The sequence below is a fragment of the Prionailurus viverrinus genome, chromosome C2 (assembly GCF_022837055.1).
Source record: "Prionailurus viverrinus isolate Anna chromosome C2, UM_Priviv_1.0, whole genome shotgun sequence".
Lineage (NCBI taxonomy): Eukaryota > Metazoa > Chordata > Mammalia > Carnivora > Felidae > Prionailurus > Prionailurus viverrinus.
Window position 1 is genome coordinate 103735042 of NC_062569.1, and position 17487 is coordinate 103752528.

The 17487-nt window shown below is 38.6% G+C and overlaps 1 protein-coding gene and 1 pseudogene across 4 annotated transcripts in view; both read left to right on the forward strand.

Annotated features, from left to right (window-relative positions):
- The window catches only part of MORC1 (MORC family CW-type zinc finger 1), a 165156-nt gene that overhangs the window by 64479 nt on the left and 83190 nt on the right, over positions 1-17487 (forward strand). For all 4 annotated transcript variants that reach the window (XM_047875488.1, XM_047875489.1, XM_047875487.1 and 1 more), the window contains 2 exons: positions 1388-1531; positions 3813-3967. In XM_047875488.1, the coding sequence (XP_047731444.1) occupies positions 1388-1531; positions 3813-3967 (299 nt within the window). The remainder of the gene's footprint in view (positions 1-1387; positions 1532-3812; positions 3968-17487) is intronic.
- LOC125175075 (ERI1 exoribonuclease 3-like) lies at positions 6635-11526 on the forward strand (annotated as a pseudogene).

A 17487-nucleotide genomic window follows, 5' to 3' on the forward strand; every position in this document is an offset into this window, starting at 1 on the left:
CTATATTTTATTAATAATAATGCCAGCTAGTTGGTATGAACTTTTTTTTATAGCAAAATGCTTTTATTACACATTTGAAGAGAATCAGCATGCCATTTACTGTTGCAGAGTGATGCTGTCATATTCTGCAACATCCTGTTTTGGGGTCCCTTACATAGTCAGTATTCTTTTTGGTTGAAGAGTAAGGATTTAATATTGAGTACACATTTTTGAGAAAAAATGTGATTTGTATGTATTGAACCCAGCAAGTATGTGCTTTTAAAATGTATATGTTAATCCCAGTCAATAATTCCCTCATAAAGTCTAATGTGCCCTATATTATGTCCATGTAGAAGGGCTAATTAGGACTTTTTCTTTGTCCTTTAATGATAGATGTATTTAGCCAGTCCAGTAAGCATATTATGTCAGTTATAGTGGCACGTAGTTATAATTTGAAAAGAAAAGCTGTGTTTGTGGAATGAGACCTACAAGATGGGTGGAGGGGAAGAATTATATTTGGTACCATTCTTGGTAGGAAAGGAAAATAACATTGGTGAGGCACCTAATCTGTTCCAGGTTTATACTTGACATTATTTCTTCTAGTCCTCCTGACATCCCAAATGGCTAGGTAGGTATTCTTCCCATTTTTCAGATGAGACAGGAAGTTGAAGTGACTCATCCATAGTCACACGGCTGTTACAGAGATGAGTTTGTTTTTGAAGCCAAGCCTGTCTTTCCAGTTCTTATATTCAGGTGTTTTTCATAGCTCCAAGCAGCTTCCTGTTACTATGGTTGTTTCTATCATATCCTGCTATGTCTCAATTTCTGCTTTTACACTTTTAATAGAAAAGTCACATAAAACATAATATTGCAAGACAGACTAAGAAAAACAGGAGCTCATGTCTGTTGCCCTTGTAAACTTGGCTTTATTAACTTTGATTTTGGAGAAAGAGAAAGCTAAAGAGTATTTTTTGGCATAGTCCAATCTATATAGGATATTTAGAGGCTTGAGGACATGTTGAAAGTTAGAAATCACATCCAGGGTAAAACATACTGAAATTTTAAAATAGTCAAATCATCATTTTTTAAAAATGTTGCGTGTTCCTATTGGTCCACTTAACATTTCACAAATCTTTTGGCATTTTCTAGTTCTTGTAAATTTAAGTAGGCAAGGCTGTTTTTTAATCTAGGAATGCTTGTGTTTGACTGGTATGGCCATCATGTTTATGCAAAATATTTGGCTACATAAAGATATTGAGTGTACCCACTAGGTTTTGCAAAATACCTGGGTATTTTACATTTAGTTCCTTTGATGTTTACCTTCTCAGTTTAATTATTAGCAGTTTGTAAACTATATATTTCTATCTAATAAAAACCTTTTTTTAAACTTTTCTAAATATAATGCTAGAGAATTAAAAAAAGCAAGAACTCTCTGCCTGTTCTTTGGAGTGAACATAGAAAATCGAAGCCAAGCTGGGATGTTCATTTACAGTAATAACCGCCTGATCAAAATGCATGAGAAAGTGGGCCCACAGTTGAAACTGAAGTCCTTGTAAGTATATTTTTGTTTTCAGAGGCATAGGCAGGATGAGGGAGGTTGCGGTAAGATTGTGTCTTTGGAGTTAGATGAGTGATTAATCATAATGGGAGCAGGTGTCCTGTCCTCCGTTCACCCTTCCCATCAATGCGCAGGCATTAATATGCCTAATTTATAATATTGGCACAACTATATGCCTGCTTGAAGGAAAAGCACACTTGGGAAATTTTTCTAATACATTTCCTGAGAAACTTGATGTTTTACCATTTCTTGAACCATCTCCTCAGGTTAGGATTTTAATATTTTACCGATGTAAAAATAATACAAGCATAATAAGGAAATTTTAGGAAAGAAAAATCCATAGTCTTATAAAGCAACCCTGTTAACATTTTGTGCAACCTTTATGTATATGAGTTCTTGGCAGTTACCTGCTTGAGCGTGTATTACTAACCCTCTCTAACCTGTTTGGATTCCAGAGTAATACATTCTGGTGCTTTCCTGATGGTCCAAAACTCCATGTGCTGCTTTCATGAATTATGTAGACAGTCAGACAGGGTAATTGTGACCAGGAAAATGGATCAGGGGTCAAAAAGAATTCTTGTGATTAATAGAATGGCTCAGGGGACCATTTTTCATCTTATTTCTCACTCTCTAGGAATTAGCAGTTCATTCATTTGTTCATTCAACAAACACTTGAACTGCAGTGTCATGTGCTAGGCACTGTACTAAGCTCTGCACACAAGATGGTGAAGACCTGCTACCCTTTGGCAAAGAACTTATAGTCCAGTGAAAGGAACAAGTATATAAATACATATTTTTCATATTATGTGGCAACAGTAAGAATGATCTTTAAAAAAATTAGTTTATTCTCTTGCTTAAAACACCAATGGATATAGAATAGAACTGGATACTATGGTCTTCCAGTGATCTGGCCTCTGCCTGGCCCTGTGATGGCCCACCTGTACCCACCCTTTCACTGCATTCTCCTCGCACCAGCCAGCTTCCAGTGTATCACATATCCTAAGCTCACTCCTGTCTTATAGCCTTGGTTCTTGAACCTTCTGTCCTCAGATCTCCTTACTGCTGGTCTGAGTGTGTTACTTAGGCACTTAACTAAAGTCCCCTCCACAGGAAGGTCTTCCTGCACTGTCTAATAAAGTCAGCCGCTGCCATTGGCCCCTCCCCCTTGTTACTCTGCACAAGTTATAGCACCTGCTTTGTTTTCCTCCTACCACTTATCACCATCTGAAATGATCTGGTCACCCTTACTGCCTGTTACCCCTCAATAGAAGAGAAACTTTATAGACAGGGGCCTTATTTTTCTTATTCAGTACTGTATTCCCAGTTTCTGGAACAGGATGCATCCATCCTGAACCGGGATGGATGGATGGATGGATGGATGGATGGATGGACAGATAGATGGATGAATATGTGCTACAGGCAAGCATGAGGTGCAAAAAGAGCACTTGGGAAGAGTAGTAAACCAAACTGGGGGAAGTTGAGTCACACTTCGTGGAAGAAATGATGCCCAAATTTAGGCTTAGGGAATCAATAGTTAAGGGAGGGCAGGGTGGCAGGGGAAAGTAGTGAAACACATGGTAAGGTAGCAGCACTACATTAGGAAGGCTTGATTTGTGTGCCTTGCTAAGGGCAGTTGGGAGCCTTGGAAGAACTAGACAACTGGATGTTCTTTCCCAAAACAGGGAAACCAGGCAGAATATTCTGTCACTAAGCAGAAATATCCTGGTTATATATATCGTAAGTTGCTAAAAATCTGAAAAACACTGAATTTATTCATCAGACTAACAGGCAGATACCTGTCACTTTCTAGGATAATCTGGCCCTTATGTTCCCTTAGTAGAATTCATTGAACACCCCATGGACCTCTGCAATGACAGGGAAGAACCCAACCTGCCATGAAATGAGGATGGAGAAATTGACTCTGGCCAGATCATGAAGAGGGTTATGTCAGTTTATTTCAGCAAAGCATTGTTAGTGGTGTCTCATGCTAAAACGCCTCCTCTTGTACCTTTAGATTTGGAAAAAAAAGTCATGTTAATTTAGTAACAGTGCATTAGATTTTTTCTTTACTATGAGACCAAACACACCTACGATTACTACAGATTTATGTAACAAAATACAATTATGTCATAAGTTGTTAAACTTTGACATGGTCCAGACCCAGTGAATAAATTTTTGTGGAAAAAATTTTGATTTCAAAAGACCATGGCATATTTGCATTTTCTTTTTCCTTAGCTAAATTTTTCCGAATTTTTTAATGTATTTATTCTTCTAGACTTGGTGCAGGCGTGGTTGGAATTGTTAATATACCCTTGGAGATCATGGAGCCATCCCATAATAAGCAGGAATTTCTCAATGTCCAAGAGTATAATCATCTGCTGAGAGTCATGGGGCAATACTTGGTGCAGTACTGTAAGGACACCGGGATCAGTGAGTATTCAGTAGTCATAATAAGAGATGGTCAGTGGGGAATCAACTTGTGTAATTTCTTTAATTTGGAATGATTGCAGTGACCTAGACAACCAGTAGCCCAAAGCCCTGTAAAAGAGCTCTTTTTATTTATTAAAATAATAATAATAAAATAGGGCTCCTGGGTGGCTCAGTCGGTTAAGCGTCTGACTCATGGTTTTGGCTCATGTCTTGATCTCACTGTTCATGGGTTCAAACCCCTCATCAAGCTCTGAGCTGAGGGCACGGGGCCTACTTGGGATTGTCTATCCCTCTCTCTCTGCTCCTCTCCTGCTTGTGTGTGTGCGCACTCCCTCTCTCTCAAAATAAAGAAGCTTTAAAAAATATAATAATAATGGTATAATAATAAAAAATATGGGAAGTGAGAAGGAAGCTGGTCTCAGAATCTTTCCCAGAATATTACGTGAAAAATAAAGCAGCAGATCAAAAACTTGTGAGAGGAGGGCAATGAGCAGTATTAGAGCTGATCATGGAGGAAGGAAGCAGAAGTTTGCTTTGGGTAGGCCTCAGAGGCCATTCTAAGACTCTACTGTACAGGAGCACATTGTTCCTTACAGACCTGAGTAGCTCCCATAGCGCTGTTATTTCCTGCCACAGCATAATCACTGTTTACCCTGGATAATTGTGCATGTGTGTTAAACCTTGTTTTGTATAGCTAACAAGTCTTGAATATGTGAATTCAAAAAGAGCTCCATTAAACATCATTTAAATAAATACAATTGGATACTTAAGATAAACTTTGGTTGTCTGGGAAATTTGGCTTATTCAGACCACTTCAGTCTCCAGAGATACCTGAAAAATGAGATGGTATGCTGTGCATTAATGAAATAAACTTCCTTTAAGTTATGCAGACATAGGGCTTCGTTTATGGAAAAAAATAGACAGGCTACTGTGTATTTGTTCCATGATTTGCATGAAGTATGTATAATTCATGCATATCACAAATTATGTCTCTACCCTTGAGACAACTTAAAATCTTACTGCTCTCCTTGAGGTTATGATTTTAGAATATTTTCTTTTCTTTTGTACTCACTTCGCTTTGCCCTAAAGTTTTCTTACAGCAGTGAAATAGAAAAGACTACAGGAAGTCAGGGGAGAAACATAGGAGTGTGAATAAAGGTGTGGGCACAGATTTCCTGCCAAAGCTGGATTTTCTTGTCATGGTCTAAAACCTTCTCTGAGTGTGCAGCATCATCGTCATCTGAGAGCTTGTGAGAAATGCAGCATCTCCGACCTACTGGATGAAAATTCATGTGTTAGCAGTCATGGCCATGATTTGTAGGCACGTTAGAGTTGGAGAGGCACTGCTCTGAAGAGTGCAGGAACTACATGTCAGCACAGACGTACGTTGTCCACGTGTCTTTTTTTCTCAGAGCCATGTCTGAAGTTCTACTAAATGTAGGAATCAGTACCTTATTTGGTGGCTTATGCTTAAAGCTGTAGAAAACAGAAGGATATTCAGAGTGAGGTATAAATCCAGGATCTACTGTCTGGTCCTCAAATGCTATCTTGGAATAGAAAAAAATGTTAAGCATTTGAAAAGTGTGTAACTCCTCCAATTCTCCTCACATGCTCTCTGTAATCTCCCTTGCTCATCCTTGGACTAAGGAACGAAGCCCTCAGAAAGAGGCATGGGAATTCAAGGTGATAGGCATCATCTCCATCCAGCCCACACTTCCTCAGGACTGTCGTACTGAGTCCTGTTTCGGGGAGGGCTCTCTCGAAGCCCCTTTTCCTGCTGTGGGGGTGTCTTCCTAACAACTGTAATCTCAACTTCTGGGTGTCACTTGCCTGCTTCCCCCACCCCTTGTATAACTCCCCATCTTTATCTCAACCTCATTTTTCAGAAATGTCTCAGTGGATGTACTGAGATTCAAAATAAGTTATGTTTCTATTTTAATTATTATTAGTGAATACCAGGTTGTTTTCCCGATTCCATGGCTGTCTACAAATTGATTTAGGGCTGGGGCACTTTTACAAAAGACGTTCCTCTAGAAGGAAGTCAGGGAGTAGAGAAAGGATAGTGAGCATGTGTATTTATTCACTTATCTGACAATCTCATCCCCAAATTTCCTTACTGAACTGAACCAAGTAATCAAGGTCAGAATTGGTAGTCTCAGGAACTGTGCTGAGGAGATCGACCTTGTGTATTCATTCCCACAGGAATAACCAAAGTCATCTAATGCTTGAATAATACTCTAAAAGCCAGTATTAGAGGGCACACAAATTTGATGAAAAGTACTTGGGTAGATTTTTGCCCTATAAATAAAAGATACAGTCTTTGTGTTTGCTATAAATCTGGTCTGTTTCTATAGAAAACTGGGGCCTTGTAAAAATCAAATCAGCAGAAAGGGAAATGACTTTGTGTCATTTATCAAATCTGCATGTATGTTTGGCACAGATGGCACTGAGAACCTCGGAAATATTTTTCTGAGTCTGACCTCACCTCATTGTCTGCTACTGTGTTTTCTGAAGCGTTATGCATCCTTACAGTGAAATGGAAACGTTAACCATCAGCTGTTTGGAGTAGGGAAATAAAAAGAAGGAAAAGTTAGAGAGAAACAGCAAATGAAATTTGGGTTTGAACAGAAGCAATTACGTCAAAATTTATTACAAAACTTTGCCAGAATGGATCAGAATAGAGCTGATGTGCTAAGTGAAACCTGTGACATAATAAGCATCACCTTTCCTAGAAGAATTCAGACCATGAGGCCTCAGGTTGGCAAGGAGGCTAAAAATCATATAAGCCAGTCACCTCCCTGATGCTTTAATCCCTTCTACCTCACCCAGCCCTGCCCCAGGCAAGTGGACTGCCATTTTAAGCCTGAGTGGGGGTTTCCTCTGAAAGAAAAATGACTACTTCTTTTTTTTTTTTTTAATTTTTTTTTTCAACGTTTATTTATTTTTGGGACAGAGAGAGACAGAGCATGAATGGGGGAGGGGCAGAGAGAGAGGGAGACACAGAATCGGAAACAGGCTCCAGGCTCTGAGCCATCAGCCCAGAGCCCGACGCGGGGCTCGAACTCACGGACTGCGAGATCATGACCTGGCTGAAGTCGGACGCTTAACCGACTGCGCCACCCAGGCGCCCCGAAAATGACTACTTCTTGAGGCAGCCCGTGAATCTCTGCACAGCTGTATTAGAAAATATATTTTAATATCAGAGCCAAATCTCTTTCTCACGTGTTGTTTCATTCACTCATCTGTGGTAGACATGGAGTGTTCTAGGACTGACAAGCCAGACATGTTCCAGCCTCTCTGGGAATTTCCAGTCTAGCAAGGCTACCATGATTTGACACTTAGAAGAAGGATTGGTGCCCAACAGAGAAGAATAGGTGCTGCAGACACCATTGCTCGAGAGCCAGAGAAGGCCTGGAGGAAGTGATATTTCCCCAAGGATGAGAAGGAGTTAGCCAGGCCAACATCATTTTTCCCTCTTGGGGCCATGAAGGATAGACCTAAAACCTTTCTAAATGACAGCCTTTTGAAGACAAGCTTTCTGTCTCTCTTCAGTCTTGTTTTATCCTAACATTTCCAAGTTCTGTTGCTGTTCTTGACTTGATATGGTGTTAAATATATTCACCATTTTCACGTTATACTCTATAAAGTGTGCTTGCCACCTAGACACAAAAATTTCAGATGAAACCCAGCCTTGAATAAAATGAGATCATCATCCCTTTCTTTTAAGTCATAATTCTGTTGATGAACCTACTATGTTAACTCTCAGTAAGCACATTATTGACCCTCAGTGTCTTTATTGCCAATTAGAATTCCCAATAAAATTTTTAATATGTATTCTTATTAAGCCATACATACATCTCTTATATTTTTTCCCCAGTGTTTTTGGACCTCAGAGTAGAATCATGCATTTAGTCCTATTACATGCTGTCACCTTATTAAGCCCATCCTTTCAGGTTATCACTACCTTTTTTGGAATCTAATGTTGACTTCTAATTAATATGCTATTTTTCCAGATAAGTTTGGCCAGTATTTTCTCTATGATTTCTTTTAAATCCTGTTGCACAGGAAGGAGAGGAAAATCAAACACTTGGCCTTCTACTGATGACCTCCCCTGAGGTAGAAATGAGATACTGGATAAAGGCAATTAATCAATTAAAATTCTTCCTAATTAGGCTATCACCTAGGTCATATCAATTTCTTGGTTTGTGTATAATTCTGAAAATGAGAGATAATATTTGTTAGGTGAATAGTTTCTTTAGAAAACAATGCTTACACCTTAGTTTGGGTTGCTATAGCAAAAATCCTATAAACTGGTGGCTTATGAACAGCGTAAATATATTTCTCACAGTTCAGGAGGCTGGAAATCCCAAGATCAGGGTCCCAGGATGGTTGGATTCTGGCAAGAGCCCTCTTCCAATTTGCAAACTGCTGACTTCCCCTGGTATTCTCACATGGTGGGAAGAGAGTGAGCTAGCTCTTTGGCCTCCCGTAAGGACACTATCCCCATCATGAGGGATCCACTCACATGACCTAATCACCTCCCAAAGACCCCACTGCCAAGTACTATCACACTGGGATTAAATTTCAGCATATGAATTTAGTGGGGATGCAAGCATTCAGTCCATAACACTTTTGTAGGTAGATCTAGCTAGTTGCTCACAACAAATATTGTTTCTCTTATGCTGTACTTCAGTCTGTAAGATCTCAGAAAGGCACTACAAGAAAAATGAAATGCAACATTTCTGCTAGGGATACATGTTGAGTGAGGTCTATAAAAATATTGAAAGGTGAGACTATGAGAGAAGTTTGTTTGGAGATATAGATCCAGAAATAATTCATACCTCTTTTTTTATTCAGTTTTTGAAGTTACAGATTTTATGTATTCTATTTCATTTAAAAATATAATATTCTCAGTATCATATGTTATATTTTTAAATTTCTCATTTTGGTATTACAGACTGAATTGTTTCCTCAGAATTCATATGTTTTAGCCCTAACCCCCAGTATCTCAGAATGTGACTATATTTGGCGACAGAGCCTTTGAAGAGGTGATTGAGTTAAAAAAGAGGCCATTAGAGAGGACCCTAAACCAGTCTGACTGGTGTTCTTATAAGAAGAGGGAATTTGGACAGAGGGACTCCAGGGATGGGTGTGTGCAGAGAAAAGATGATGTGAGGACACAGCAAGAAGGTGACCATCTGCAAGCCAAGGAGAGAAGACTCACAAGAAAGCAAACTTTCCCACGTCTTGAAGTTGGACTTCTAGCCTTTACAACTATGAGAAAATAAGTTTCCATTGTTTAAGCCACCCAGTATGTTTTTGTTGTTGTTGTTGTTGCTGTGGCAGTCCTAGCAAACTAATATATACGGGAGATTATGAAATTGGACAGAATTAAAGAGAATATTATAATGAAACCCATAAATGCATGATCCACTCTCAACAGTTATCAATTCCTGGGCAGACAAGTTTCATTTATATTCCCACCTGCTCTTCAACAACTAGATTATGAAGAAAATTCCAGACATTATATAATTATATTAAATGGATTTATCATGTATTTTTGAAAGAACTCTATTTAAAAACATAACAATACAAAAACACTTAAAATTATCAATACTTCCTTTATAGCCTAAAATATCCAGTCTGTTGTTACATTTCTAAGTATCTGCTGTCATAATATAACTCATAGTCCCTCTTAACCATCCTCATATTTCTTTTTCTCTCTTGTTTTTCCTTGAAATTTATTTGTAAGAAAAACTGGGCTGGTTGTTTTGTAGTTTTCACATACAAATTTTGCTCGCTGCATTACTGGGTGTGGTTTAACAGCTTCTTTCATTCTGTTAATTTTTTTGCAAATTGGTAGAATCTAGCAGCTTGGCCAAATTTAGATGTGGTGTTTTTTGGTTTGGTTGGTTTTTGTCAAGATGCTTCATAGGTAGTAGCGTGTTCTACCATCAGGTTGCCTGGGTCTCTCTCTTTTTTAATGACATTAGCAGTTAATAATCAATGCTCAGATCCATTAGGAGTTCCAGAATCTTCTGTTCTATCATATTTTTATCACTTATTAGCTCTCATACTTCTGATACTTCTAAAACTTTTTTCATCTTCCACTTGGTCACCTAAGTTAGTTTGTAATTTTACTATTTGACAGGAACAACAGAAATCCGTACTTGATGAGAGAGAAAATTAAAATAATAAAAAATGATATAGACATTTGCCTGACTTGTATGGCATGAATATGTACTCTGTTTAAAATCCTTACTTCATGCCAGCTCTCAGCAAATAACAGGATGGTTCAGGAGTTCATTGGATTGATTTCTGTTTTAAAAAAACCACATTCTTAGATTTAATCCATTTACACTGCTTTCACCTGGTAATTGAAATTATCACCATTGACAGTACTTATGCTTCCTTTTCTTTCTGACTGCACTTATAGTATTATCATGATAATGACATTTTTTGCATCTACAATGAATTTTCATGCTAAAATATCTCAGAGGATCTCACCTATATTGCAAATAAAATACTAAAAAGTCTAGTACCATTCTTTTTCTGGAATTAAATACACTCTTATTCTTACAGTCTGATTTCCCCTGCCATACCAGAAGCAAGACCTCAGTCTGCTTATGTGTGCCTAGTAAAGAAGAGTAGGTTGCATCTTAATGACTGAATTTAAAACAATGCAGTAAGAATTAAACATAAGCTGTATTGGGGCGCCTGGGTGGCTCAGTCGGTTGAGCGTCCGACTTCAGCTCAGGTCATGATCTCACGGTCCGTGAGTTCGAGCCCCGCATCAGGCTCTGGGCTGATGGCTCAGAGCCTGGAGCCTGCTTCTGATTCTGTGTCTCCCTCTTTCTCTGCCCCTCCCCCGTTCATGCTCTGTCTTTCTCTGTCTCAAAATAACTAAATGTCAAAAAAAAAAATTAAAAACAAGCAAACAAACAAAAAAAACATAAGTTGTATTAACAAAAAAAAGTAGAACAATAAAAAGTAGATTGAATGGCCAGGGTCAGAGTATGTGGAGGGAATCATCAAATTCCTCATGCTGAAGCTAAATGGTCAGACCATGGAGTTTGACCAGGTCCAGCCTGTGGTCCATCCACAGTTTACTCCCTTCTGTACAGAGAGCTCCCAGGGATTATTCGAGCCATAGTGGGTGGTTAGCCCAGCCTGCAACAAGTGCTGGAGAGGGTGGGTGAGTGGATGGAGAAAGAAGGCCTTTTAGATCCAAACGTCAAATCAGTTTTGTCACCCGTGGAGGATGGGACTTGAAAGTCACGCTTCTGGGCCAGTGCCAGTACTTGAGCTTGCCAATGGCAGATTACTTCCAGCAGCAGGTTAATCTGAAAAAGGCTTACACCTTCACCATAGGCTGCTGGCCCAACGATGGACTTCTAGACATAAACAGACATAGACATACAGGCAGGGCCCATGGCAGCATTGATGACTGCAAGAACATTGCCAACATCATGGAGACACTTGCATATCAAGGGGTCATTGTCAATAGATATCAAACCCATTCTGTTTGGCTAAGGACAGGATGGGGCAGGACAGGGTAGATGCTTGGCCCAGCCCCCGATCCTTCTTTCCCTCACCAGAGAGGAAGAGGGAGAATGGCGTAGCTCTATGTCCAGAGTGGCCCCAGCCTGCCCTGTGGGCTTGTGGCTTGGTCACTTGGCCCCTTTGGAGTAGACACTTTGTGTCCCCTATCCTTTCCCCTCAACCTCAGTCCAGTATTAGCCCCTCCCATTTGGGCATGGGCTTGAGGGACCCAGGTACTTACTGCCTCCTCCCTGGTACACAGGCTTCTACTGGGGCCACCAAGGCCCCCCCGCTGTGCCTCCTCCCATCTGTAGTGCCTGGTGTGTGGTGCCCCTGGGCTCCAGGACAGATCAGGCCCTACCTTGTGTCTACCCCCATCCCCACTGTGAATGTGCCACTAAATAAAGTTGGGGAAACGAGAAAAAAGAAAAGTAAGTTTGAATCTTTAGATTTTTGAGAACGTTAAGTCAGTGGGCTTTGTATATGTCTGACTAAAGTGAGTCCTGGTAGAAAGATACACTTACTAACCCAGATATTGAGGAGAGTGAGCTGGCTGACTGGGCTATATTGCCCATAATGACACATAACTCTAGGAATATACTTTAGGTTAGGCTACTATGTCTAATGTTAATTTCCCCATCATAGAGGGGATTAAAAAAGCTGAGTATATCCAAAGAAAAGCATTGAAAATAGTTAAATAAAAATATAACTTAAAAAGAGAAAGTAAAAGTTATTTCTTCTTGAGGGAAGAAACAGAAGAAACCTAACTTTTCTCAGTCTTGTTTTTGAAGGCTTGTTGTCATAAGGCTTCTGACCCTCTTTCTTCTAGTACCCAGTGCACAGAATGGTATGTTTCTAAACTAGGAGCCAGAGAGTCCTAGGGGATTTTAGAGTATTATTTGGAATGTCTGAATTCCTGTCTACCAATATTTGTCTAAAATGGCATTATACCTCACACATCCATATGCTACAGGTTGTTTTTTTTTTTTATAAATTTTTAAAATATTAATTTATTTTGAGAGAGAGGGAGAGAGCATGAGCAGGGGAGGGGCAGAGAGAGGGAGACACAGAATCTGAAGCAGGCTCTAGGCTCTGAGCTGTCAGCACAGAGCATGACGCAGGGCTCGAACCCATGAACCATGAGATCATGACTTGAGCCCAATTTTGGATGCTTAACCAACTGAGCCACACAGGCACCCCTACAGTTTTTCAAACATGTATAGATGTAGTTGTGTGTAGTAAAATACAGAATCACACAGAAGTGTTATTGAATTCAGTTTTCTTTTTCATCGTGTATTTTCTCAGTTTGGGGGGTAGTGTTCTGAAATTATTTTGCAGCTTGAGGAGATCCTCATGGGAAAGCACTGATATGGAACGAGAGGAAATCATGCTGTGTTGCCAGGTGAAGGTAGTGAAGTTGACACTTCCAGGGAGTTGGACCAATTCCTCAGATTCCTGGAGCTTTGCCCTGGAACCTACTGTGCTCACAGTAGAGTGAAGTGGAAACATTCTGGCTGTAGCTGCCAGTTACTTCTGCCACTGACTGTCCCCATAAAGTAAGACTTACCCAGCCCACTTCACACCAGCCAGAAGACCTGAGAGAGAATGGGGCTGTAAGCACCTTCGCCACCACTGAAGACATCTTGCTTTGCTGTCCTTCAATTTAAATAGAGTACTTGGAAAACTGGATACGTAGCAGCTCTCATACGTGCCCCACAGATTCTCTAAGCCGTAATGGCAGTTCTTCCTTCTAAGTGGCCATTGGCTTCATGACCCTTCACAAGAGCGTACAGGTATCACTTCCAGCTGATTGGAGTTGGCCTTTTCGTTGAAACCAGTTTGCCATCCCTGAGAGATTCCATCAAGAATATAAATGATCAGCAGTTACACATGGATCAGCTTACAAAAGGTCTGATATCTAACTTAGCTAAGAATGAGGGGTAATGATGAACAGGACAGTTTCAGCAGAGCTGGAGGCATGATTTACAATATCCAGAGAATAGATATGTAATTTCTGTCTCAGGAGATCTTTAAAAATAGAATATAATCATCTGTTTAGTTGCAGAACTACCTGAAGTCAGAGACTTGATAAGCACCTTCATCTCATGATTTTCCTGGTGCTTTGATTTCATAACTGTTTTAGCCTTCCTTATTTTGATTGAAACCATCAAAGCTTTGCTTTGGTAGCTTATTACTGAATTTTATTACTTCTCCTCTTGGCTAATTGATTCCCTGGATGTCTTTGTGCATTCTATGAATAGCTACGAAACTGACATCTAGGAGGGTGTTACATTTCTTTTTAAGAGGCACAGTCTTTGTGAAACTGCTCTTTTAGTTACTGGTGTTTGGCAAATGTTTAGTAAGTTATTGCGGCAGTTCCCATTATTTTTCCTGAGTTTTAAAAGTCTCCTGAAAAATTAACCAGATTAATTTAAGCATTAGAAATCTTCTGAATAAAGGACCCCATACATAACTAGCAGTAAATTAAATTTTCAGTTTTTCTCAGATACTTGTTCTAGAAATTAGGACTTTAATTCTGTGTGCATTAATTCCTAATTATTTTACCAATTTAATAAGCTTGTTGATTATTCAAACAAAAATCTCAAGATATGTATTGTTTTATAATTTTGAATATCACCTGTATGCTTGCAGCCATTTCCTGTTCACAAAGTAAACTGAATTTTTTGATCGGAATACCTTGAGGATGTTCAAATGATATAATTTTGGAATTAATAAATTTTTAGTTTTCTTCATAGTACTCTTTATAGGTGGGTAGAAATATTTAAGATACATTTTTAAAAATCAAGTAATTTCCAAATTTTGAAATTCCAGCTCTTTTAATTGACTTCTGGATGAAAGGGCAATTAAATCCTCATTAAGATACATTAACAATAACGTCAGTTATTAAAACCACATATGTAACCAAATGCCCATAATTATATATCATACCACTAGTCAAGACTAACCTGGTTTAATGAATTGTTATTATTATAAATTTTATTATTTCTTGCCAGACTAGATAGATAAGGATTTTTTTTTCCAGCTTTATTGGGGTATAATTGACCAAAAAATTGTGGACACTTAAAATGTACAATATGATGATTTGATATACATATACATTATGAAATATTTACCATAATCATGTTAATTAATGCATCATTCCCTCACACAGTTGTCTTTTTTGTATGTGTGGAGTTAGATTGCTTAAGATCTACTCTCCTCACGAATTTCAAGTATACCCTTCAGTACTAACCACAGGCACCATGCCATACCTTGGATCCTCAGAACTTACTGATCTTGTTAGTGAAAGCTTGTGCCGTTTGACCAGCATCTCCCTATTTCCCCTACCCTACAGCCACTGACAACTACCATTCTACTTTCTGTTTCTATGAATTCAACTTTCTTTTTTTAGATTTCTATATATGAAAGATACCATATACTGTTTGTTTTTCTCTGGCTTATTTCACTTAGCATAATGACCTTCATGTTGCAAAATAATCATATTTTCATCTATCAATGGACATACAGGTTTCCATATTTCTTTAAAAAAATTTTTTTTAACATTTATTTATTTTTGAGACAGAGAGAGACAGAGCATGAACAGGGGAGGAGCAGAGAGAGAGGGAGACACAGAATCTGAAACAGGCTCCAGGCTCTGAGCTGTCAACACAGAGCCTGACGCGCGGCTCTAACTCACAGACCGTGAGATCATGACCTGAGCCGAAGTCGACGCTTAACCAACCAAGCCACCCAGGCGCCCCTAGGTTTCCATATTTCTATATCTTGGCTATGCTGCAGTGAACGTGATATTGAAGATCTCTTTAAGACACTGATTTCATTTCCTTCAGATATATGTCCAAAAGTGGGATTTCTGGGTTGGATAGTAGTTCTATTTTTAATATTTTGAGAAACCTCCATACTGTTTCCCATAATGGTTGTACCAATTTACATTCCCACCAGCAGTGCATGAGAGTTCCCTTTTCTCCACCTTCTCATCAACACTTGTATCTCTTCTTTTTTTTTTTTTTTTAAGTTAAGCTTTCCTTTTTTTAATATGAAATTTACTGTCAAATTGGTTTCCATACAACACCCAGTGCTCATCCCAACAGGCGCCCTCCTCAATTCCTATCACCCACTTTCCCTTCCCTCCCACCCCCCATCAACCTTCAGTTTATTCTCAGTTTTTAAGAGTCTCTTATGGTTGGGCTCCCTCCCTCTCTAACTTTTTGATAATAGCCATCCTACAAGGTATGAGATTATATATTGTGCTTTTGATTTGCATTTCCCTGATGATAAACACCTTTTCAAGTACCTTTGGCCATTTGTATATCTTTGTTGTAAAAGTGTATATTCAGGTCTTTTGCCCATTATATTATCAGAGTGTGGGTATGTATGTATGTGTTTATTGCTGTTGGATTGTATGAGTTCCTTGCATATTTTAGATATTAAAATAGATATTAGATATATTTATTAATATATCTATTAATATTAATATATTTATTAGATATATGGTTTGCAAATATTTTCCCCTTTCTGTATGTTGCCTTTCGTTTTGTTGATTGTTTTCTTTGCTGTATAGAAGCTTTTCTGTTTGATGTAGTCCCATTTGTTTTTTGTTTGATTTTTGTTTTCTTGTTATTTGTTTGCTTTTGTTACCTTTGCTTTTGGTGTTGTATCCAAAACAGACTAATCTCAAGAAGCTTTTTCCCTATGTTTTCTTTTAGGATTTTATGGTTTCAGGACTTCAAGTTAAGTCTTTAATGCATTTTGAGTTAATTTTTATATCTAGTGTCAGGCCCAGTTTCGTTTTTTTGCATGTGGATATCTAGTTTTTCCACTGCTTTATATTGAAGAGACTCTCCTTTCCCCATTGTGTGTTCTCAGTGCACTTGTCAAATATTAGTTGATCATATATGGGTGGGATTTATTTCTGGGCTTTCTGTTCTGTTCCATTGGTCTATGTGTCTTCCTCTATGCCATTACCATACTGTTTTAAATACACAGCTTTGTAATATGTTTTGAAATCAGGAAGGCTGAGGCATCCAGCTTTGTTCTTCTTTTTCAAGATAGTCTTGGTTATTTGAGGTCTTCTGTGGTTCCATACAGATTTGGAGATTGTTTCTTGTACTTCTTTTGTATTGATTCTGTAGATTGCTTTCAGTAGTGTGAACATTTAAAAAATATGAATTCATCCAACCCAACAACATGGGTTATTCTTCCTTTATTTGGTATCTTTTCAATTTCTTTCATCAGTGTCTTACAGTTGTCAGTGTATTGGACATTTACCTCCTTGGTTAAATTTAATCTTAAGTATTATTTTTTTTAAAAATATAATTTATTGTCAAGTTGGTTAACATACGGTATATACAGTGTGCTCTTGGTTTTGGGGTAGATTCCTGTGATTCATCGCTTACCTACAGCACCCAGTGCTCATCCCAACAAGTGCTCTCCTCAATGCCCATCACCTCTCAGATTGTTCTCTGTATTTAAGAGTCTCTTATGGTTTGCTTCCCTCTCTGTTTGAAGCTATTTTTTCCCCTTCCTTTCCCCCATGGTCTTCTGTTAAGTTTCTCAAGTTCCACATATGAGTGAAAACATATGATATCTGTCTTTCTCTGACTAACTTATTTCACTTAGCCTAAGTTCCATCCACATTGTTGCAAATGGCAGGATTTCATTCTTTCTCATTGCCAAGTAGTATTCCATTGTGTATATAAACTACATCTTCTTTATCCATTCATCAGTTGATAGACATTTGGGTTCTTTCCATAATTTGGCAATTGTTGAAAGCACTGCTATAAACATTGGGGTACATGTGCCCCTATGAATCAGCATTCCTGTATGCTTTGAATAAATTCCTAGTTGTGCTATTGCTGGGTCATAGTGTGGTTCTAATTTTAATTTTTTGAGGAACCTTCACACTGTTTTCCAGAGCAGCTGCACCAGTTTGCATTCCTACCAACAGTGCAGGAGGGTTC